The 23,864-nt window shown below is 39.0% G+C and overlaps 1 protein-coding gene and 1 pseudogene across 13 annotated transcripts in view; one reads left to right on the top strand and one right to left on the bottom strand.

Annotated features, from left to right (window-relative positions):
• RUBCN (rubicon autophagy regulator) overlaps window positions 1–23,864 on the top strand; it is a 68,146-nt gene that overhangs the window by 17,124 nt on the left and 27,158 nt on the right. For 6 of the 13 annotated variants that reach the window (XM_028504409.2, XM_028504412.2, XM_028504410.2 and 3 more), the window contains exons 2-5: window positions 7,812–7,965; window positions 20,228–20,311; window positions 22,060–22,219; window positions 23,081–23,187. In XM_028504409.2, coding sequence (XP_028360210.1) covers window positions 7,927–7,965; window positions 20,228–20,311; window positions 22,060–22,219; window positions 23,081–23,187 — 390 coding nt within the window. In that variant the 5' untranslated portion in view covers window positions 7,812–7,926. Of the gene's footprint in view, window positions 1–3,413; window positions 3,792–7,811; window positions 7,966–20,224; window positions 20,312–22,059; window positions 22,220–23,080; window positions 23,188–23,864 lie in introns of those variants that run through there. The other 7 variants (XM_036018246.1, XM_028504411.2, XM_028504404.2 and 4 more) reach the window with 2 other exon arrangements.
• Window positions 14,610–16,223, bottom strand: LOC114490690 (annotated as a pseudogene).

The raw sequence follows: 23,864 nt of genomic DNA on the forward strand, positions 1-23,864 counted from the left end.
TCTCTTTCCACTGAATGACATTTTCTCTCTGCTTATTAAAAATACAAACCAGCCCTGGCTGGTTGGCTCAGTAGATTGAGCACCAGCCTGTGAACCAAGGAGTTGCTGGTTCGATTCCCAGTCAGAGCACATGCCTGGGTTGCGGGCCGGGTCTCCAGTTGGGGCACACGAGAAGCAACCACACATTGATGTTTCTCTCCCTCTCTTTCTTCTTCTCTTCCCCTATCTCTAAAAATAAATAAATAAAATCTTTTAAAAAATGCAAATGGAATAGAAAAGACATGGTCCCTGTCCTTAAGGAAACAAACCACATACTGTTAAATGACAATGTTGCTTTTTTAAAGGATTATTAGGAGGAATGATTTATAGCAAATTAGATTATTTAGTATTTTTTGAGAGAAGGTTGAATTAGAGTTGAGCCTGAACCCCTGAATGGAACAAGAAGAGAAGCCTTCTAAGTAGAAAGGTCTGCATGAATAAAACCATGGTAGTAGGCTTGTGGTTGGCATGGTTGTAATCGAGTGTTTTAGGGAGAGAGAGAGACAGAGACTGTATTTACATGAAGAGTACTGAGCAGGAAAGTTAGTATTTAGATTGGACACATAGGATAGAGAATTTTGAACTCCATACTAAGGAGTTTGTAAACCTTCCGTGGTTAGGTTTCTAACATAAAGGATTTTACCTCCTTTTGTTAAATCTACTTGTTGAAATTCAGTGAATTTGATATCATTCAAATTTTGTGTGATTTGTGAGACTTTTTTTGAATAGGTATGAAGTTACACAGCATGCCTACAAGTACCGCTGATTCTCTCCTAGACATTAAAGGGAAGATTCTGCTGTCAGCCATTAAAGGGATGGTACTTGCCAGTGGTTAGGTTCTCCTAGGCACACCAGAGTGGAGACAATTATAATAGAGTCAAGTATGGTTTTTTCCATAATAAACATATTACAGTATTTCTTTTAAAAAATCAGTATTTAATGATGAGTTCTACAAATTAAATACTTTCTAATTAAAAACAGAAAATATGGAGCCAGATAAAAAGAAAATTGCTACCTCAGTGTTACCAATCATTATTTTATTTAATTATGTTTTTCTGTACTTTAAGGAGGAACCCATTACTTCTTTCCAGGAAGTGCTTTCCAGCATTAAAAGTCCCAGGTACTTGCCTGACCACAATCTTTCATTATAAGATGCCCTTGATACTTGAGTATTTAAAGAATCCTCATGATAGTTTACAGCTTCTTGTTTAAGAACTTTGTTTAGATTATTGATCTTTCGTTAATTGATAGCCTCAAGGAAGGCCTAAAGAACTCTTTTCTACTTCCCCTCGTATAACCAAAATTAACCACTATTAACATATTATTTCTCAGTATTTTTTTAAAGATTTTATTTATTTGTTTTTAGAGAGGGGGCAGAGAGGGAGAGAAACACTGATGTAAGCGAGAAACATTGGTTGCCTTCTTTTTAAAAAAATATTTTATTGATTATGCTATTTCAGCTGTGCTAATTTTTCCCCCTTTGCCCCCTCTGTCCAGTACCTCCATTCCCTCCAGCTATCTGCCCTCTTCCCACCCCCCGCCCCGTTCACATCCATGAGTCCTGCATATCAGTTTTTTTTGGCTGCACATTTCCTATGCTATTCTTAACATCCCCTTGTTTATTTTGTACCTACTAATGTATGCTTCTTAATCCCTGCACCTTTTCTCCCATGCTCCTCCTTCCCACTCCCAGCTGATAACCCTCTAAGTGATCTCCACATCTATGATTCTGTTTCTGTTCTAGTTGTTTGCTTGTTTAGATTAAGTTGTTGATAGTTGTGAATTTGTTGCCATTTTAATATTCATGGTTTTGATCTTCATCTTTTTCTTAAATTTCATATAAAATGGCTTGGTAATGATGAACTCCTTTACCTTTACCTTGTCTGGGAAGTACTTTATCTGCCCTTCAATTTTAAATGTCAGCTTTGCTGGGTAGAGTACTCTTGGTTGTAGGTCCTTGCTTTTCATCCCTTTGACTGCTTCTTGCCAGTCCCTTCTTGTCTGCAAAGTTTCTTTTGGGAAACCAGCTGACAGTCTCATGGGAACTCCTTTGTAGGTAACTCTCTACTCTTCTCTTGCTGCTTTTAAGATTCTCTCTTTATCTTTAACCTTTGATATTTTAATTATGATGTGTCTTGGTGTGCTCTTTTTTGGGTCCAATTTGTTTGTGACTCTCTGTGCTTCCTGGACTTGTATGTGTATTTCCTCCACCAAATTAGGGAAGTTTTCTTTCATTATTTTTTCAAATAAGTTATCAGTTTCTTGTTCTTCCTCTTCTCCTCTGGTATCCCTATGATTTGGATGTTTTCATGTTTGGAGATGTCCCAGAGGCTCCTTATTCTATTTTTGTTTTTTTGAATTGTTTTTCTTCTTGCTCTTCTGATTGAATGCTTTTTTCTTCTTACATTCCATATCATTGATTTGATACTCAATTTCATCCTCTCCACTGTTGGGTCCCTGTAGATTTTTCTTTATTTCACCTAATGTAACCTTCGTTTCTGCCTGGGTCCTTTTTGTGCTGTTGCAGTACCCAGTGAGTTTTTTGAGCATCCTGATAATCAGTGTTTTGATCTCTGATAGGTTAGTTATCTCCATTTTGTTTAATTCTTTTTCTGGAGTTTTGTTCTGTTCTTTCAATTGGGCCATATTTCTTTGTCTCCTCAATTTGGCAGCCTCCCTGTATTTTTTTCTGTATATTAGGTTCTTTGACTCCCTATCTTAGTACCATGGCCTATTCTTAGAAGAGTGGACCTGTAAACTGTGTGGAGTGGAACCTGAAGTGACCACCAGGCTGGGGCAACCCCTTTCAGTGCTTTGTAGCTCTGTGTGCAGGGGAGGGCTTGGAGAGGGGACAGTGCCCTGCTGGGTTCTGGAGGTTTTCCTGGAAGGAAGTTGCCTCCCACCATTCACCCTGTTTCCAGTCTCCTTACTTTCTCCCGTGTGCCACTTGTGCCCTTACAGCTGTTGCCCTTGTGCTGAATCCCAGAGGAATTAGGTCTGTGTAAGTCCTAAGTCTGGCTGGGCCCTTTAAGAGGAGCCTCCTGATAATCTGGCAATTTTTTCTGCCACCCCTCTGGTTTTTGCAACCAGAAGTTATGGGGACTTATCTTCTTGGTGCTGGAATCATGGGCTGCTGGGTCGTCTGGTTTGGGGCTGGGATCCCTTGCTCCTGAGGTATCCCTCTTGATTTTTATCCATCGCATGTGAATGTGGGACCCCCATTCCACTGCCTCTCCATGTCTGTCCAAGTCTCTGCCCCCCTACATGTTTGGATGAATGTGGCTTCCGAAATCTTTGGTTTTCAGACTTGCATACAGCTTGATTTTCTAACAGTTCTGGGTTATATTTATGTGTAGTCTAGATGTAATTTTTTTCTGTAGTGGTAGGAGAGGCAAAGCATGTTTACCTATGCCTCCATGTTGACCAGAAGTCAACTGGTTACCTTCTGTACATGCCCTAACCAGGGGCCAAACCCACAACCCAGGCATGTGCCCTGACCAGGAATTTACAGGATGACACCCAAGCAACTGGGCCACTCTGACCTGGGCTACTTCTCAATATTGTTATGTTGAGATCACAAATATAATTTTATATTCTGCTTTTTATACTTCAACTTACTTTGGAAACTTCCTAATCAAATTTTTAATGGTTTCACAGTATTCCATTGTATAATGTCATATACCTCTCCTCGCATTCCAGAGATCAAATCATTACATGACTTGAGGCAACCTGATTTTCAACTCTGATCTCAGGTAGATACTACTATCCATTTCACATAAATGACACATTGTAGAGGGGATATGCCAATAAGTTGAAACTATTTCCTTTTACCACTAAAAAGAACCTCGGGGGTTGAAAATAGGCCATTATATATTTCTTGGATTAAGTATCACTTTATAGTTGCATAATACTTATTTACTATTTTTTTTCACCTATTTAATGTAACACTTTAAAAAGTAACATTTGCCTATAGCTTTTCTGTTTTAATCTTGAGTGTCACTTCTAATAGTAATTTGGCAACCTTAAGACTGAGTTGGCATTTAGGAAAACTCTTTTTCCTTGAATATCCTCATTTGAGTTGCTTAAGAAATTCCTGTTCCTCTTTAAAGGAGGAATGTAGTCAAAACCCTCTCAAAAGAAAATAGGTAGGACTTTATTCTGAGACTGGCTTTACTGCTTCTTGATGATTATTCAGGTAGAGGTAAATTATGCTGGCCCTTGCCATTCAGGCCTGGTGCTTCCTTGGCACAGGGTGAGCAGCTTAGAAAGACTATTTTTAATTTATGGTGATTAAAGGAGAATACTCTGTGTACCTGCAAAAGTGGCTCTGCAAAGGGGTACTTTAAACCTAATATACTTCAAAGGGCTGGCCTATGCTATGCCCAGATAGAGGTTATCTGTGAATATAGAGTGATACCACCCAAGTAATAATTATCAGGCAGGTTTAACTTAGGAAAGACTGATCATACTTGCTAAAATGTGGTTAAAGAATGGGGAGGGATATTTGATTTCTGGTGGTGATCTGTTTAATTGCATCTAAGATTCAGATATGAACAGATTACTTCAACCACTGTATATGGGCTTCAATTGAATTTAGTATTTGAATTCTCTGAAAATGATAGCTGTATAATTAGGATAAAGGAGTCTAAAAAAGGTTAAGACACTAAACTGACTAGCTACGTAAATCAAAGATTTTTTAAAGTTTACTTTTCTTCTACATGAGTGTGTACCAAATATAGATGGTTTGGTGTATCTTAGAGTAAGAGCACATTCTTTTGTAGCTTTGGTATCTCAGGGACACTTTAATGTGGGGAAAGAAAATTCTTTAGTTTTGTCCAGAAAAGTTGTCGGAGATCTGAATGTTCAAGGTTTCTAGGATTTCAGTGCTCTTTGTACAGTTTTGGCATCAAAGCCCTAGGATGATAGGGCAATTGGTGTCTGCTTTCAGGATTTATCATGATGCTCTTTGACAATTAAGCTTGTAAGATCAGTAGAAAATGAATCAGAACACAGATATGCATAGTAACTTGGGAACCAGACTGGCTGTCAGGCCTGCAAGACTTAATTGAAACTCATTGCAATGTAAAAACTGTGTCAGTCTGAACAGGCCGGGTTAGCTCTGAGGAAGCATAGGAGATGGAGAGTCACTTAAGCAAAAGTTGGCAACCAGCTGGTCTCTGTAATGGCAGTCTCTCATAGTATAACAATAAATGGCATTTTAATGACCACCTCAGTCCTGTGTGCATCTTAGTTATTTTAAGATATCTCTCAGGCCCGATATAGAAAGAGAACAGGGAAATTGCCAACAGGGACATGAAAAGGTGGTCCACGTCACAAATTATCAGGGAAATGTAAATGAAAACCACAATTAGATGTTACCTCACACCTGTTAGAAGGGCTATCATCAAAAAGACGAGAGATAACAAGTATTGATGAGGATGTGGAGAAAGGAGGACCCTTGTGCACTATTGGTGGGATTATAAACTGGTGTAGCCACAATGGAAAACAGTGTGGTGACACTTCAAAATATTTAAAATAGAACTACTATATGATTCAGCAATTCTCTTTCTGGGTATATGTTCAAAGGTAATAAAATCACTATCTCAAAAAGACATTTGCAATAATTTAAAAAAAGATCTCTGCACCGCTGTGTTTATGGAAGTGTTATTTATAATATCCAAGACATGGAAACAACCTACATGACCCCTGAAAGCCTAATGGATAAAGTAAATGTGATATTGATACACACACAATGAAACATTATTCAGAAGAAAATCTTACATTTACAACAATATGGATGGGCTTTGAAGACATTATTCTAAGTGAACTAAATCAGACAGCAAAAGACAAATACTGTATGATCTTATTTACATGTGAATCTGAAAAGCCCCAAATCATAGCAACAGAGAACAGATTGTTGGTTGCCAGAGGTGGGGGATGGCAAATGGGGGAAATGGGTGAAGGTGGTCCAAAGGTACAAACTTTTAGTCATAAGATAAATAAGTTCTGAAGATGTAGTATACAGCATGGTGACTATAGTTAACAATACGTATTGTTTATTTGAAAGTTGCTGAGAGAGCAGATCCTGTTCTCATCATAAGAAAAAAATTGTAACTGTGAGGCGATGGATGTTTACTAAATATGTTGTAGTAATCAGTTTGCAATATATATATATATATCAAATCATTACATTGTATACCTGAAACTAATACAATGTTATATGTCAATTACATCTCAGTAAAGTTGGGGGTGGGGAGGAAGAAAATAGAACAGGACTCTCTCTAGTGGCTAAAATGTTTTTGTTTTCTTTTTAAAGATACAGTATTTTCATTTATTTAATTAATTAACTTATTTTTAGACAGAGGGGAAGGGAAGGAGAAAGAAAGGGTGAGAAACATCAGTGTGTGGTTGCCTCTTGTGTGCCCCAACTGGGGACCTGGCCTGCAACCCAGGCATGTGCCCTGGCTGGGAGTCCAACTGGTGACTGTTTGGTTTATAAGCCGGTGCTCAGTCCACTGAGCCACACCAGCCAGGGCTGGTGGCTGAAATGTTTAATGGTGTCAGGTTCAGAAAGCCTGGTGTCTCCCAGTTTGAATAAATTTTTGGTCTCAAGGCTTTCAGAGCAGAAGACCAGAGTGAGATCCATCTAGATTTCTCTTTTTAGATGGTATTCCTATACCAGACCTAGCCCAATTCATTTAATTTTATTTGTCTGCCTTTACTGTATTCATCCATTTTTTAAAATGGCTCAGAAAATGTACAAAAATGTGTAAGAGAGGTTAATTTTGAGTACAGATAGAAAGGATTCCAATTCAGGACCCTCCCAAACCTGTAGGAATTTAAATGATGTAAAATAGTTATGGTGAAAGTTCTGTGAAGAAATGATTACCATTCTCATTACTGTTCTTGAAAAGAGGAAGTAGTAGTATTCTGAAGAGAAATTAAGGGGCAAGGTAAAGTGTCCAGAATAATAGCTGGGGACCCAAAAGGGGGAAATTGACATTGCAACTCCTCCTTATCCAGTTTGATTCAGTGCATCCAATTTTTTTTTCATTCAGTTGAAGTTGGTTTTGAGTTTTTATTGGGTTGGAAGCTGTGGTGAGAAAATGCTGGAGACTTAGAAGAATCTTAAAGGTCATCTAGGGCAGTAATTTGTAAACTTTTTCACTAGAATAAGTGAATAGTTGACTGATTTGGTGGCATGCCCCAAAGTGGCTCAGTGCAAACTTAAGACATTTTTGTCTCAATTTTAGCTTAAAAAAATCACAGGGGAAAAATCATGGGCAGTTTATATTCTTATTCATAATATACATTTATAGGTATGTGTACTTAGTGTTGGAAGTATAGTGAATAAAAAGTTGTTTTTGGCTTTTTTATTTGGCAAAGATTTCTGGTTTTGAGCAAATGTCCTCATTTCTTTGTGTATTGTCCATGTAAAGTCATCATCCAGAAAAGGATCTTGCTGGGACATACTCCTACAAACACAGGGTTATTCGTTACTTTTGTTAGGATTGGATAATAGTAGACCAAGATTATCTGGCAAAGCATAATATACCATGAAATATGAGGGTTTTTGGTTTTCTTTTTTAATCTTGGTGTTCTTTACAGCTTTGATCCTCTCAGAATTGGGTCTTATGACCAAGTTAAAAATTAGTAGAAGAGAGAATGTTAGGATGTGGGGCAGAAGGATTCTTGCTTTAATCTTTCTATGACATCATGAGGGTTAGGTACAATAAGTTAACTAACCATTGGTATAACTGATGCTCTTGCAGGAGGGAGCACTGGCAGTTGCTGGGTAATTTGAAGACTACTGTTGAGGGTTTAGTGTCAGCCAACAACCCCAATGTCTGGTCCAAGTATGGTGGCCTGGAACGACTTTGCAGGGACATGCAGAGCATCCTTTATCATGGGCTCATCCATGACCAGGTATGTACAACTACTTTTTTTTGCCAGATTGGGTGAAACAGCTGTTGGAAAGAAACAGTTGCATTAAGTTGCTGGGAGGGAGAAGATGATGGCCACTAGTCTATGAGCCCTTGAAGAAAGTACTATACAATAAGATGATGATGACAAGGTGGAGGATAAGGACAGTGATGATCCATCATTGGGATTTTTCTCTTACAATCATCCTAGGACACATCTGAGAAACATTGACAGAATATTGTTATTTTTAGAATATCCTATGAGCATTATTTCATAGACAACTGGCTCATGCTTATGAATAGTAGTTGTAGTTATAGCTTACTTTTTAAAATATAAACTTTATTGATGCTGAGTTTTTTTCCCTTAACATCCTCAAACACTAATAAGCTTTGAGTATTGACAATGAGTTGAGGGAGTTCTGACCAAGATGGAGGCATAGGTGGAAACATTTCACTTCCTCACACAACCAAAAAGAAGGATAACAACCAATTTAAAAATAATAAACAACCAGAACTGCCAGAAAGTAGAACTGTGTGAACTCTGACAACCAAGGAATTAAAGAAACATTCATCCAGACTGGTAGGAGGGGTGAAAAGGGAAGATGGGTGGAGAGGACCTGTGGCAAGACAACAGACCATGCAGGTGAGGTGGAGGCTGGATGACCAGGAGACTAAAGACTCAAAACATCCGGATGTAGAATCCTGTGGGAGTTGCTAAGGCAGGAGAAACTCCTAGTCTCACAGGAGAGTTGGTTGCAAAATGGGTCTAGAGCTGAGCAACATTGTTTCCTCTCAGGACACTCCCCCATGGACAGTGCCACAACACAGCAAAGAGGGTAGCCCTGTTCTGGTGAATACCTAAGGCTCTGCCTCTTACAACATAGCATGTGTACCAAGACAAAGAAATAGGGCCCAAATGAAAGAATAGATCAAAGCTCCAGAAAAATAATTAAGCGATCAGGAGATAGACAACCTACGTGATGCAGAATTCAAAACACTGGTAATCAGGATGCTCACAGAAGTGATTGAGCTTAGTCACAAAATGAAGGAAGAAATGAAGGCCATAAAAAGTGAAATAAAACAAAATATACAGGGAACCAATAGAAAAGGGAAGGAAACTGGCACTTAAATCAACCACTTGGAACAAAAGGAAGAAATAAGCATCCAACTAGAACAGAATGAAGAAATAAGAATGCAAATAAATGAGGAGAGACTTAGGAATCTCTGGGAGAACTTTAAATATTCCAACAGCCGAATCATGGGGATGCTGGAAGGTGAAGAGGAAGAGCAAGAAATTGAAAACTTATTTGAACAAATAATGAAGGAAAACTTTCCCAGTCTGGCAAAGGAAACAGACTTCCAGGAAGTCCAGGAAGCTCAAAGAGCCCCAATGAAATTTGGACCCAAGGAGGAACACACCAAGGCACATCATAATTAAGTTACCCAAGGTTAAAGATGAGGAGAGAATCTTAAAAACAGCAAGAGCAAAAGAGATAGTGACCTACAAAGGAGTTCCCATAAGACTGTTGATAAGCTGATTTCTCAAAAGAAACCTTACAGGCAAGAAGGGGATGGAAAGAAGTATTCCAAATTCCAAGCCATGAAAGGCAAGGACCTACATCCAAGATTACTGTATCCAGCAAAGCTATCATTTAGAATGGAAGGGCAGATAAAGTGCTTCCCAGATAAGGTCAAGTTAAAGGAGTGCATCATCACCAAGCCCTTATTATATGAAATGTTAAAGGGACTTATCTAAGAAATAGAAGATCAAAAAGTGTGAATAGTAAAATAACAACAAACTCAAAACCATCAACAACTGAACCTAAAAAACAAAAACTAAGCAAACAACTGGAACAGGAACAGAACCACAGAAATGGAGATCACAAGGAGGCTTATCTGTGGGGAGTGGGTGGGGAAGAATAGAAGAGAAAGGTACTGGGCATAAGAAGCATAGTTGGTAGGCATAACACAGACAGGGGGAGATTAAGAATAGTATAGGAAATAGAAAAGCCAAAGAACTTATATGTACAACCCACGGACATGAACTAAGGTGGATGGAGGGAATGCTGGAGGGTAGGAGGTGCATGGCGGAGGGGCAATAAAGGGGAGAAAAGAATTGGAACAACTGTAATAGCATAATCAATACAATATACTTAAAAAACGAATTAAAATAAAATGAGTTGAGCTAATAATATTGAATGGTTTCTGATTTACCTTTGGCAGTTAGCCCATTTGCAGTTTTTTAAATAAGATTAGGTCTGAATAAAATCATTAAGTGAGTCATGGGGTCTGGTATCCTATTACTTGTTAAAAATCAAACCTCACAAATATGTTCATAATCATGTGTTCCTAAACACTCATATTCTTTCCATGTCAGAGCCTAGTATTTTTTCCTGAAACTCTTTTCCCTGAGCCAGGCTTTTTTTTTTTATCACAGTTTATTCTTAAGTAGCAGTCATAGTGGAAAAGATATAATCAATGAATTTATATTAAGGTATTTGCAGTTGATAGGATTTACTGTGCTACCTTCCTTTCTAAAAATGTATGTATTACTTTTAAGCAGTATCTTTAAACCAGTGTTACTATTGGATATTTTTAGAATTTAGTGAGAAACTTGGCTTAGGTTAGATTTTCTTTGTTCAGATTAAATTCTAAAGGTAAGGTCTTCTCTTTTAATGAGTTTTGAAAGTAGGAGAAATTTTTTATCCTTTAAAGAATTGTTCTTAATGGTCATCATTATTAAAAACTGTTCTAGGAATTTGGAGGCAACATTGTGTAGCAGATTAACATAAGTATTTAGAATCAGACATAACCCAGATTTAGATCCAGACTCATTGCTCACGTCCTTGGGGGTTGGGGGGGAAATCACATAGTAGTTATAATTATAGACATTTCAGTCAGACTGCTCATATTTTAATCTCAGCTTCACCACTCTGTGGTACTGGGTAAGTTATTTAACTCTTTGTGTCTCTTTCCTCATTTGTCAAATGAGGAAATAACACTGGTACCTATCTCATAGGATTGTTGTAAGAATTGAATGAGGTAATACAAAGCTTTAGGAAAAAAGCTGTCAGGACAGAGGTGTAGGTAGACACACTGTGCCTCCTCACACAACCAAAAGAAGGACAACAACAAATTTAAAAACAAAAAACAACCAGAACCGACAGAAAATTGAACTGTATGGAAGTCCGATAACCAAGGAGTTAAAGAAGAAACATCCATCCAGACCCGTAGGAGGGGCAGAGATGGGCAGCCGGACAGAGAGGACTCACAGCAAGGTGGCAGCTGGTGGACCCGGCAAAGCAGAGGATTGTGGACCAGGCAGTCCCACGTTCGCATGCAGATAAACTGGGAGGAACAACTGGGGAGCGAGACAGACCGCACAACCCAGGGTTACAGCGCAGGAAAATAAACCTTCTAAACCTCTGATTGAAAAACCTGTGAGGGTTGTGGTGTCAGGAGAAACTCCTAGACTCACAGTAGAGTTCTTTGGAGAGACCCACAGGGTTCTAGAACCTACACAAACCCGCCCACAGGAGAGTTAGCACCAAAGGGCCTGATTTGCTTGTGGGTAGTGGGGGAAGTGACTAAAAGCCAGCCCAGAGCAGAGCAAGCAGCACTGTTCCCTCTCAAACCCCTCCCCCACATACAGCATCACAGGGCAGCCACATGGGTTGCTTCCCGCCTTGTAAACACATAAGGCACCACCCCTTACTACTTCACAGATGCACTGACACCAAAGAAAAAAAAGAAAGGAAAATGGCCCAAATGAAGGAATAGATCAAAGCTCTGGAAAAAATACAGCTAAGTGACGAAGAGATCACCAGCCTACCAGATGCACAGTTCAAAAAACTGGTAATCAGGAAGCTCACAGAACTGGTTGAGTATGGTTGCAAAGTAGAGGAAAAAGTGAATGCTATGAAAAGTGAAATAAAGAAAAATGTACAGGGAACCAACAGTGAAGGGAAGGAAACCGGGACTCAAATTAATGGTTTGAAGCAGAAGGAAGAAAGAAACATGCAACCAGGACTGAATGAAGAAATAAGAATTCAAAAAAATGAGGAGAAGCTGAGGAACCTCCAGGACAACTTTAAACGTCCCAGCATCTGAATCATAGGGGTGCCAAAAGGAGAAGAGGAAGAGCAAGAATTGAAAACTTACTTGGAAACATAATGAAGGAAAACTTCCCCAATCTGGCAAAGGAAATAGACTTCCAGGAAGTCCAGGAACCTCAGAGAGTCCCAAAGAAGTTGGACCCAAGGAAACACACACCAAGACACATCATAATTACATTACCCAAGATTAAAGATAAGGAGAGAATCTTAAAAGCATCAAGAGAGAAGGAGAGAGTTACCTACAAAGCAGTTTCCATAAGACTATCAGTTGATTTCTTAAAAGAAGTCTTATAGGCAAGAAGGGGCTGGAAGGAAGTATTCAAAGTCATGAAAGGCAAGGACCTACATCCAAGGTTATTCTATCCAACAAAGCTATCATTTAGAATTCAAGGGAAGATAAAGTGCTTCCCAGATGAGGTCAAGTTAAAGGATTTCATCATCACCAAGCCATTATTATATGAAATGTTAAAGGGACTTATCTAAGAAAAAGAAGATAAAAAATATGAACAGTAAAATGACAACGAACTCACAACTATCAACAACTGAACCTAAAAAAAAAAGGTAACAAAAACAAACTAAGAAACAACTAGAATAGGAACAGAATCACAGAAATGGAGATCACATGCAGGGTTATCAGTGGGGGAGTGGGAGAGGGATGGAGGTGGATAGAGGGGGAAAAGGTACAGGGAATAAGTAGCATAAATGGCAGGTAGAAAATAGACGGGGAGGTTAAGAATAGTATAGGAAATATATAAGCCAAGGAACTTATATTTATGACCCATGGACATGAACTAAAGGGGGGGAATGTGGGTAAGAAGGGTGTGCAGGGTGGAGGGGAATAAAGGAGGGAAAAATAGGACAACTGTATTAGCATAATAAAATATATTAAAGAAAAAAACAAATTATCAGTCTTAACTGCCAGGTTATACTACTTTTTGAGCCTTGCTTTTGTCATCTGTAAAAATGAGAATAATGTTATTTATATCATAGTGTTTGATGAAAAGATTAAATGAAAAAGCATACAAATTTTCCCATTGAAGTTCATGGCATGTAGGAAGTAAATAATGTTCCTTTTTCTTTAAAGTTTCAAGTTACATGTACTCTTATAAAAAATAATTATGAACATTGGAATTTTAAGACAGATTAAGTTCACCCAGTGTAATCTGGTTTCTTCCCTTACCACTGGTGCTAAAGTTTAAGTAATAATGACATGTTACCAAGTCCAATTAACATTTCTCCTTTGAACACTGCCTTATATTCTTCACTGTTGATCACCAGCAGACCTTGACTTTTATGGCATTATTATTATATGACATGGAGACCTTTTCTTACCTCTGCGACCACTTCTTAGTTTCTTTCCCTGGAATCTCTTCCTCTTGGATTTGAGTTTTTAATGGGATTTTGTCCTATGTCCTTATCTCTTCTTACTTTGTCCATTTTCCTGAAATAATGTTATCCACCTGCATCATTTCATTTATCATCCATACAGTAATAACCCCAGGCTCAGACATCTCTGCTGAACTCCAGATCCACAAGACTAGCTGTCTGCTATACGTTAGCTGGCTATCTATTCTACAGATCAAACACATAACCCAAAACAAAATTATTTTCTCCAATGAGATTGTCATTTCTCCTGATATTTTTAATACTAATTTGTGGCATTGCCAGCTACTCAGTCTTCCAAGTTGGAAACTAGGGAATCATGCCTACATGCTTTACAAAAACTCAATACAAGTTTCCCAGACTAATGACCAAAATAGCTACCAGATTAGTGGCCCTGCCTTCTAGTTCTATTACTAAGCTTACAATGTCATCTAGAATAATCATTTAACCATATTACAAGACAGTTTTACCATCTATGCCAGAAAGAGAAAATGTGTCATAATGAAATAGTAAAGTCAATGAAATTTTTAAATGAAAGATGCTTGGTAAATATAAAACAATATTAACATATCTTGTTACAGTTTTTAAAAGTATCGATCTCTGTGAAGGCACCTAGTTATCACAATAAAAAATATTAAAGTATTATGTGACCACCTGCAATATAGCAGTTATGTTAATAGTGAAAGCAGGGCAAACCAGGCTAATCTGTCATACACACACACAGCAACTATAGGCCTTAGTGTGAAGAATCAAAAGCAAAGAATTCATAGTAATTTCACCACTGCTCTGTTCTGCCTTGTAAAGACCTAAAAATTGAAGTCTGTGTCAAGGACTTGTTTTTCCTTTTCATTTCCTCCCTAAAGATTAAGGCTTTCAAAAGTTTGCCTGCTGTGTCATCCAGAAACTATTCTGGGTGTTGTGTCCTACTAGAGGGGGAAGAGGTATAATGATTTATGCAGGTCATTTCTTCTGTGCTTTCGTAAGGATGTGTTATAGAATGTGTATCATATGTTTTGTTTTTTTTTTTTAAAAAATCAGGGTCTTAGAAAAGCTATAATGTCATGATTATATTCTTAGAGGGATCTCATTTTTCCTTGACAGCCTTTCATCTGGGCTATCTTTTAGTCTTTCCATAGCAATAACAATCACTCTTTAATATTTTGGTAGGTTTTCTTGTTTTTTTCTGTACCCTTATGTTTTTTTTTTTTAATATTAAGAATGTACTGTATATATCACTCCATAACTTGCTTTAAAATATTTAATTTTTAAGTGGACAATATATTTATATGGTTAAAAAAACAAAAAAGTGTAAAACCATATATAGTGAAATATCTCATTTCCTTCTGATCCCACTACTGTTTACCAGTTAACATCCAGAGAGTTTTTATACTTATAAAAACAAATACGAATAATTTTCTTTGCTACACCTTCTGATTTTTAACACAAATAAGAACACACTATAATCTATTCTGCACCTTGCTTTTTTCACTTGATATATCCTGTAATTCATTTAAAATAATTACCAAAAGAGCTTCATTCTTTTTTACAGCTGTGATTTTGTAATGTTCCACTGTATGTATATATCATGCATCATTTAACCAGTCTCCTGGTAGTGGATATTTAGATTGCGTTCAGTCATTTGCCGCTGGTGAAAGTGCTATAGTGAATAACCTTGTATGTAGGTCATTTTGCCTTTTACTGTATTCCTAGAAGTAGAATCCTTAGGCTAAAGGATATATCTTTTTTTTCTTTTCTTTCTTACCACCAAGTTGAAATTTTTTATTTGCTAATGTACAACTAGAAATAACAGTCCACTTTCTATGGTTTCTGTACACTTACCACTGATGATTTCTATAAGATGATGTTGTCCTTCATAGTCCTGGTGCCTGATCATCTGTGAGAACCCAATTTGCCTTCCTTTCTACCCACTAAATTAATTTATCTTTTCAGAAGTCTTGTTGGATGTTTTCTTAGTTGGCCTCTCCATATTGCTACTTTATTTGAAAGACTTCATTTTCTAATTGTACAATAGTCCTTTCAGTGTCACAAATTCTTACTGATCAGGGCTGTGCAATTCATTTAGATCCACTGTGAGTTGCATGTTCTTTCACTGCCATTTTAAATCTTGGATATGTTTCCTTAACTTCTGGAATTCTTTCTGTGCATGTTCAATTATGTGAAATAGATTTTCATTATATGCTTTCCAGGCATTGCATCCATGCCATGACATGAGTTCCAGATTCTCATTTGGAACCGTCTGATGCTATAGCTAGGCCACAGAAATGTTTACACATTCTTGCCATGCAGTGATGTCATTTTTCTGACCTGAGGAAGGGGCTGGAAGTTCATATTGTTTTATACTGAGCAATTAAATTGGTTGTCGAGCAGCTAGTCTTTCAAATTCATTTCCCATTATGTCCGTTTCAAAAGCAGAATAATTTGGGGCTGTCAGGTGGCTTAGGTAGTTCTTAGAAGGTTGGTGTCTACAAAGTTTCCCTCTCCACTAGTGTTATAGCTACTTCCTGCACATCAGGTGCTTCATAACTTTGGTCAAAATATAACAACCATCCACTATAACCTTTCCAACCACCAAATCCGTGCCATTCTTAGGTTTACCTCAGTTTTCTCAAGGGTATGTGCCTTTCAGTATTTTTTTTTAAAGATTTTATTTATTTAGGCTCAGATAGAGGGGTAGGAAGGAAGAAAGAGAGGGAGAAAAACATTGACCTGTGAGAGAACTATCCATCAGTTGCCTCTCTTGCATGCGCCTGGCCGGCAACTCAAGCATGTGCCCTGACTGGGAATTGAACTGGCAACCCTTTGCTTTGTGGAAGGACGCCCAACCAACTGAGCCACACTGATCAGGGGTGTGCTTTTGAATTTTGATGGCTGTTGCTAAATTGCCTTCCAGGAAGTTATGCCTGTTTACACCCTCACTAACATGTAAGAGTATCTAATTCTTTGTTTTTCTAAGATTTTATTTATTTATTTATTTTTAGAGAGGGAAGGGAGAGAGAAAGAGAAAGAGAGAGAAACATCAATGTGCGGTTGCTGGGGGTCATGGCCTGCAACCCAGGCATGTACCCTGACTAGGAATCGAACCTGTGACACTTTGGTTCGCAGCCCACGCTCAATCCACTGAGCTACGCCAGCCAGGGCTCTAATTCTTTATACCATTGCCAGTATAGGGTGTTACTAAACTTTAAACTATCGTCTATAATAATAGGTGAAAAGTCACATTTCTCTTACTATTAAAGATGTTTATAAGAGTCATTAAATTATTTTTATGTGAACTTTTACTATTTTTTCCCATTTCCCATTTTCCTCAGATTTTTAGTCTTATCCTGTGGATTTGTAGGAGCTCTGTATTTATTAAGAAAACTGATAGCAAATACACAGTGCAATATACAGAAGATGTATGATAGAATTATACTCTTGAAACTTATATAATGTATCAACCAATGTTACCCCAATAAATTTAACAAAAAAAAATTAGCCCTGGCTGGCGTAGCTCAGTGGATTGAGCGTGGGCTGGGAACCAAAGTGTCCCAGGTTCGATTCCCAGCCAGGGTACATTCCTGGGTTGCAGGCCATGGCCCCCCGGCGGCCGCACATTGATGTTTCTCTCTCTCTCTCTGTCTCCCTCCCTTCCCTCCCTGGAAATAGAATAAAATAAAATCTTTAAAAAAAATTAGTCTTTTGTATGTAATGTGAGTTAAAAATATTTTTTCATAGTTTGTCTTTTGACTTTTTTTAAAAAAAGATTTTATTATTTTAAGAGAAGGGAAAGGAGGGAAAAAGAGAGGGAGGCAAACATCAATGTGTGGTTGCCTCTGGAGCACCCCCTACAGGGGATCTGGTCAGGGCACAACCCAGGCATGTGCCCTGACTGGGAATCGAACCAGTGGCCCTTTGGTTTCCAGGCTGGTGCTCAGTCCACTGAGCCACAGCAATGAGGGCTCTGTTTCTACTTCCTTCTCCTCCTCCTTCCTTCTTCTTTCTCCTCCCCTTCCTCTCTGTCCTCCTCCTCCTCCTCCTCACTCCTCCTTCCTCCCTTCTTTCTTCTTCTCATTCATATTTAGGTCTTCAATCCAGCTGGAATTTATTTTGATATATAGTTTGTGGAGAATGCTTAAATTTATCTACTTGTAACTAGCCGATTTTAATGATATTTGTTGAGAATCTATTTCTTTTCCATTGCTTTTTTCCCAAAAGTGGTTTATTAAGTGAGCCTAAAATTTTTTTTAAATAGACTATTTTTTAGAGCAGTTTTAGGTTCTCAGTCAAATTGAGCAGAAGGTACAGAGATTTCCCATTAACTCCTGCCTTCACTCACACAGAATGTCTCTCATTATCACCATTTCCCACCAGAGTGGCACATTTGTTATAACTGATGAACATACATTGATACATCATTATCATCCCAAAGTCCATAGTTTACATTAGGGTTCACTTTTGGTCTTATATAGCCTATGGTTTGGACAAATTTTTTAATAACATGTAACTACCATTATAGTAGCACACAGAGTAGTTTCACTGCCCTAAAAATCTTCTTGTGCTTCACCTACCGTTACCAAACAAACCCATGGGTGTGGGGGACAAAATACTATTACTGAATGGACCTGCCCTTTCTCCCGGAGTCCCCCTGTACTAGGTTCTCCTTGCCCACTGCCAGGGAATTATAGCTTTCAATGTCAGAGATTGGTGAAAAGGTAAGGAATTATTCAACAGTTATACAGACTTAGAGTAATGACTTAATGTCTTCATAAAGATCCCAATGTCCCTTAAAACACCCACAAACACACACAGTCCTTCCTTCTCCCCTTTGCCGAGTCAGAAGTACCATATCCCAGGGAAAGAAATAGAAGTCTGTGGCTCAAGTAGCCCCCGGTTCTTCCCAGCAATCCGTGCTCAGCTAGCAGGCCTCCGTCTGTTCCCAGCACCATCAGCTGTGTCGCTGCCAAGATCTCCTGTTAATCTGACCCCATGTGGCACCTTCTTTTGGCCCACCAGCAAGAGTCCTTCACCCTTTCCTTTCCACAGCATCTCTCCTGCATTCTTCTGAACTGCTAAGAGAGAGCTCTGCATCACTGCTACATCTTGCTTTCTGGCTTCCTAAGCTGAGTGGCAAAGGGACCCCCAGTGCTACATAGTTCTCCCTTTCTCACCAAAAGCCGCATGGTCCTAACCTTTCTTGACAAAGCCGCATGGTTCCCTCTTTTTCTTGGCAAAGCTATGTGGCCCCAACCTAGTATGGCTGCTGCACCAGGGTTTAAATCCGAGCACCAATCTTCCTCTGTAGTCCCATTTCCGACTCCTCCCACAATCAGTTACACTTGCCAGCATTCCCATATTTGTTTAGCTTTTCTGGGCTGCCATACTAAGTCCAGACAGGCGTGGCCCCGTGGCGTGGAGCCAATAATCTCTTAGCTCTTAGGCAGATTCTGTAACCCAGGGGAGTTGCCTCCCAGTTACATCATGGATGGCATTTATTCCCATCTCCCTGGCTCAAAGCATGGCTATAGCTATTTAACATACCCTTGAAACCAGTTAAAAGTTATAGATATGTTAAATGACCGTTGATGAGGTTAGTTGCAAAACTTGCTATGCAGAATAACTTTCAATGGTCCTGCCCCATGTATCCCACCCCCCAGTTCAGACTTGTAGGGGTAAGGGCATCCTATATATATTTTTAAATATTTCCTGGACACCCTAAATTCTGGACCCCATTACAAATCTATATTTGGGGGCCCCCTGACTGCACCCTGTTCCATTACTCATTTTTTCCAGCCTTCCATTGCTCCAAACCCTCACAACCACTGTCTTTTTACTATCTCCATAGTTTTGCCTTTTTCAGAATGTCATGTAGTGGGTTGGAATCATAAGGTATGTAGCCTTTTCAGATTGAATTCTTTATTTAGTGATACAAATTTAAATTTCCTTCATGTCTTTTTATGGCATGGTAACTCATTTCTTTGTAGTGCTGAATAATACTCCATTGTCTGGGTGTACCACAGTTTATTTATCCATTTACCTACTCAAGGACATCTCTGTTGCTTCCAGGTTTTGGTAATTATGAGTAAATCTGCTATAAACATCCATGTGTAGGTTTTTATGTGGACATATGTTTTCAGCTCCTTGGGTAAATAATAAGGAGTGTGATTGCTGGACCACATGGTATATTTAGTTTTGTAAGAAACTACCAAACTGTTTTCCAGAGTGGCTGTAACATTTTGCATTGCTACCAGCAGTGTATAAGGGTTCCTTTTGCTCCAAATCCTTGCCAGCATTGGATGTTGATATTGTTCTGGATTTTGGCCATTCTCATAGGTGTGTAGTGGTATTGTATTGTTTTAATTTGTATTTCCCTGATGACATATGATATGGTGTATCTTTTCATGAGTTTATTTGCCATGTGTAAGTTTTTGGTGAGGTACCTGTTAGGGTCTTTGGCCATTTTTTAAATCACATTTTTTTCCTTATCGTTGAATGGTGGAGAGCTAGGGGTAGAAAACAGATGATTTTCACTCTGTGACCTCTATATCATAAGTATGAATTACTTTTTCAAGAGAACAATTAAAATAATTTTAAACAGTTATCCTTTAAAAAGGTGAATGTGTATATGTATATACTCTTTGACTACTGCTGAGAACTTTAGTTTTAGGCAAAGGGAGGTTGTGCTTATTTTCTCTCCTTGAATGTCAACACTGAAACTAGATTTGGTCCAAAATGGTAGTGATTTGTTTACTGCGTGTATTCCCACAGCAGGTGTGTTGCCACCAGACTGATTACTGGCAGTTTGTGAAAGATATCCGCTGGCTTAGTCCCCACTCCGCCCTTCATGTGGAAAAGGTAAGAAGTGAAGGTCACGACATGGCTTTGTTGTTTGATCTTCTGTTTGGAGAGTCTCCTAGGGTAGAAGGATGGTGTGTGTCAAATTTCTTATTAATTGAGGAAATGAAATAATCCCTGTAGGACTGATTTGGAGGGGAGGATTATTTGCTTTAAAAAATAAACCATGCAAACTCATTTCTCTAGGACGCTTTTTGTCTTCTGGGGAAGGGGTGAAAAAGTTTTGTTGTTTTCAAAAGGTCTGCATATATGGGACCAGAGTGAAGCTTTTCAAAATGCAGGGCATATAGCAAGAGATTCCTTGAAGTGGTTGGGGGAAGTAGGACTGAAATGTTAATAACTGTTTAAGAAGAAAAGAATGTACCAATTAGAAAGAAATGTGAGGTTTCTGGAGGCCAGTATCATATAGAGCTAAGCATGTTCCTGACAGCTTTGGCTACCATCATACCACTCTACTCTTCTGTCCTCTCAGCTATCACAGTACTCCTGATTTCTAGTCAGGGAAGCAGAGCTTAAGATGGCTAGGTGTCTTCGCCAGAGTTACACAGCTAGTTCCAGATCAATAACTGCTAAATTTATGTATCTCTTTAACTCTTTATTATGGAAAAATTCAGTATATTCAAAATCAAAGAGAATAGTGTAATGAACTCCAAAATAGCCATCACCCATCGTTAATACTTACTGATTCATGGCTGGTCTTATTTCATGTATTATTACTCCACCCACTGCCAGATTCATTGTTGAGATGGTGTTCGGAAAAGTAATTTGTTTTTAAATGGTCAGGGAACCAAATAACAAGGTCTCACACTATCCTTTTTGTGAAGAAGAACCCAGAGCCCAATGATTTTCTCATCTAGATTTTTTGTCTTCATTTTATTTTTCCCAGCAAACCTCCCACTATTTTTTAAATAAAGTATATTGCTGCAGTCATGTACTCTTAGAAGCAGTTTGAAATTGTCATCCATACATTTTTTGATCATAGGCTATTATACATTGCTTTCAGAAACAGCCAAGTAGAAGGAGGTTCCAAATAGAGCATACTGTGGCTAGAGGCAAAAAGAGGCCTTCAGATGGTTTCTCTTTGGGGATATTTTTCCTAGATTTTCAACCTACCCCCTGCCCGCCACCCCCTGCCCGCCACCCCCCGCCCTGCACTGCCAGATATTTGTTGCATTCGTTTATGAAGGCCATCTTAAGTAGAGGACTCTGTGAAGAGAAGGCAAGAGGTCAAGTTTATTCTTCCTCTGAACACCCCTGAATAGATGACTCTTTGGAGATAGAACACTAAGGGACAGGTGTAGCAGCTTTGTTTTCTCTAGGACACAGGTGGCAAACACAAGGCCCATGGGATGAGTCCAACCCTCCACCTTGTTTTATCTGCCCAGTACCCTATTTCTGCATTGTTAAGGAGTAGTTACATTTTTAGTCCTAAAACTGCATTCGGCCCTTTGAAGGCAGCCGTGAGGCTGATGTGGCCCCTGGTGAAAATGAGTTTGACACCCTTGCTCTAGGAGCAGCATATTAGGTCTTAACTGCTTAGTCCCTCTCCAGTTGCCCAATCTAGCAGTGGAACCATTAATCCCTTCCTTCCCTCTCCTTCCTCAGTAACCTCTAAAGCTAGCTGGAGGAAAAATACCTCTGATTGCCTCCTCTTAACCTGTCTCAATTTAATTCTCAGGTCACTAGGCTTTAATCTTGCTGTGTTTTACCAGTATACATGTTTTGACTCATGCCTTTTTACCTCCTAGTTCATCAACTTGCATGAGAGTGGCCAGAGCAGCACCGATGGTGTGAGTGAACGTGTCATTGCAGAGCTATGGCTGCAGCATAGCTTGCAGTGCCACTGTCTCTCAGCTCAGCTCCGACCTCTGCTTGGGGATAGACAGTATATCAGAAAATTCTACACAGGTAGGTAGAGGTCACTTCGCCAGGATTGTGGCATATACGTACGTCCTCATTGTTTCTTGCTTTACTCTTACTTTAGAGACTCCTTCTTACCCAAGGTCTCATGCTTTTACCTGATGCCATAGAGATTCTAATCAGAAACACGTAGTCTTATCTCTTATTTCCTATGTAATGCACAAACTTATTCCCCTACTCCCATACACACAAACCAATGAGAAAAACTGCTATTTACTGAGAGTTTCTATGTTCCAACACTGTTACATACTTTTTATTCATATACTTTTAAAAAAGATTTTATTTATTTACTTTTAGAGAGAGGGAGAGAGAAAGAGGGAGAGAAAGAGACATCATGTGTGAGAGATGTGTGGATCAGTTGCCTCTCACATGCCCCCAACTGGGGACCTGCCCTACAACCCAGGCATGTGCCCTGACTGGGAATCGAACCAGCAACTTTTCAGTTTGCAGGATGGCACTCAATCCACTGAACCACATCAGCCAGGACTATACATGTACTTTTAACATAACCCTGAGAGTTGGGTATTGATATGCTTGTTTTCCAATCAGGGAAGTAGAGCTGAAGGAGGTCAGGCTACTTGGCTGAAACCACCCAGAACCAGGATTCAAATCTGGGTCATTCTAACTTTGAAGCCCATTGTCCTGGCCCCTCTCCTATACTGTACATCACTTAGCCTCTCTTGTACTTTATTCGTTGCTGGCTCCCCTTCTTTCCACAGTGGCATGATTCTTCTCAAGTCATGTTTACCTTTTCCTCTTCATCTTTCCTGAGCTTCTTCCAGGATCATACAGGGAAGCTGAAGATCTCCCTATTGGGTTCCATCACTGTGACAGCTTTTCTCTCCCCAGATACTGCTTTCCTGCTAAGTGATGCCCACGTCACAGCCATGCTCCAGTGCCTAGAAGCAGTGGAACAGAACAATCCCCGCCTCCTGGCCCAGATTGATGCATCCATGGTAAAAGGGGCAAAGAATTATCTATGTTTGTGCTGGCCTCCTAGACCTCACCAGAATGTAACCCTCTGTAGCTAACTACTTCTTCATTTAGGCAGTTGTGAACTGAAAGGCTTTCATTAACAACAAAAACAACAAAACTTGGAAAAGAAGGGGAGGTACTGTTAAGTACCTATTGAAGACAAAAGTCTAAGCTTAGGTCTGTTTGAAAAGGGAGGTGTCTGTTTTTTTTAATTCTTTTAAAAATCCTTAGTTTCAGTAAGTACCTCCTTAAGGGCAGGTTTGGCAAAGGGCTAGGGAGAAGAGGAATGATTTTGAATCAGGAGTAGGATTTATAGTGTCATACCTAGTATGGCCTAGTATTATACTGAATCATTTTTCTCCTTGACGTATAAAGAAAATTTTGTCACTTGATGTTGATTATTATTAATTCCCTGATTCATTTACCCTATCACTAATACCAGTACTGCAGCTAGAATGGAATTACATTCCCTATCTTTCCTGGTTTTAAAATTTTTATTCTTGGTTACTACCTATTGAACACTATGGATATGTCAGGCATGATGCTATGCACAATTAATGTATCATCGCATTTAATCCTCACAACTTTAGGAGGTTGCCATTAACCTCATTTTATAAAGGGGGCCACTGAGGGACAGAATAGGTAAGTCACTTGCCCC

Source organism: Phyllostomus discolor, chromosome 2 (assembly GCF_004126475.2).
Source record: "Phyllostomus discolor isolate MPI-MPIP mPhyDis1 chromosome 2, mPhyDis1.pri.v3, whole genome shotgun sequence".
NCBI lineage: Eukaryota > Metazoa > Chordata > Mammalia > Chiroptera > Phyllostomidae > Phyllostomus > Phyllostomus discolor.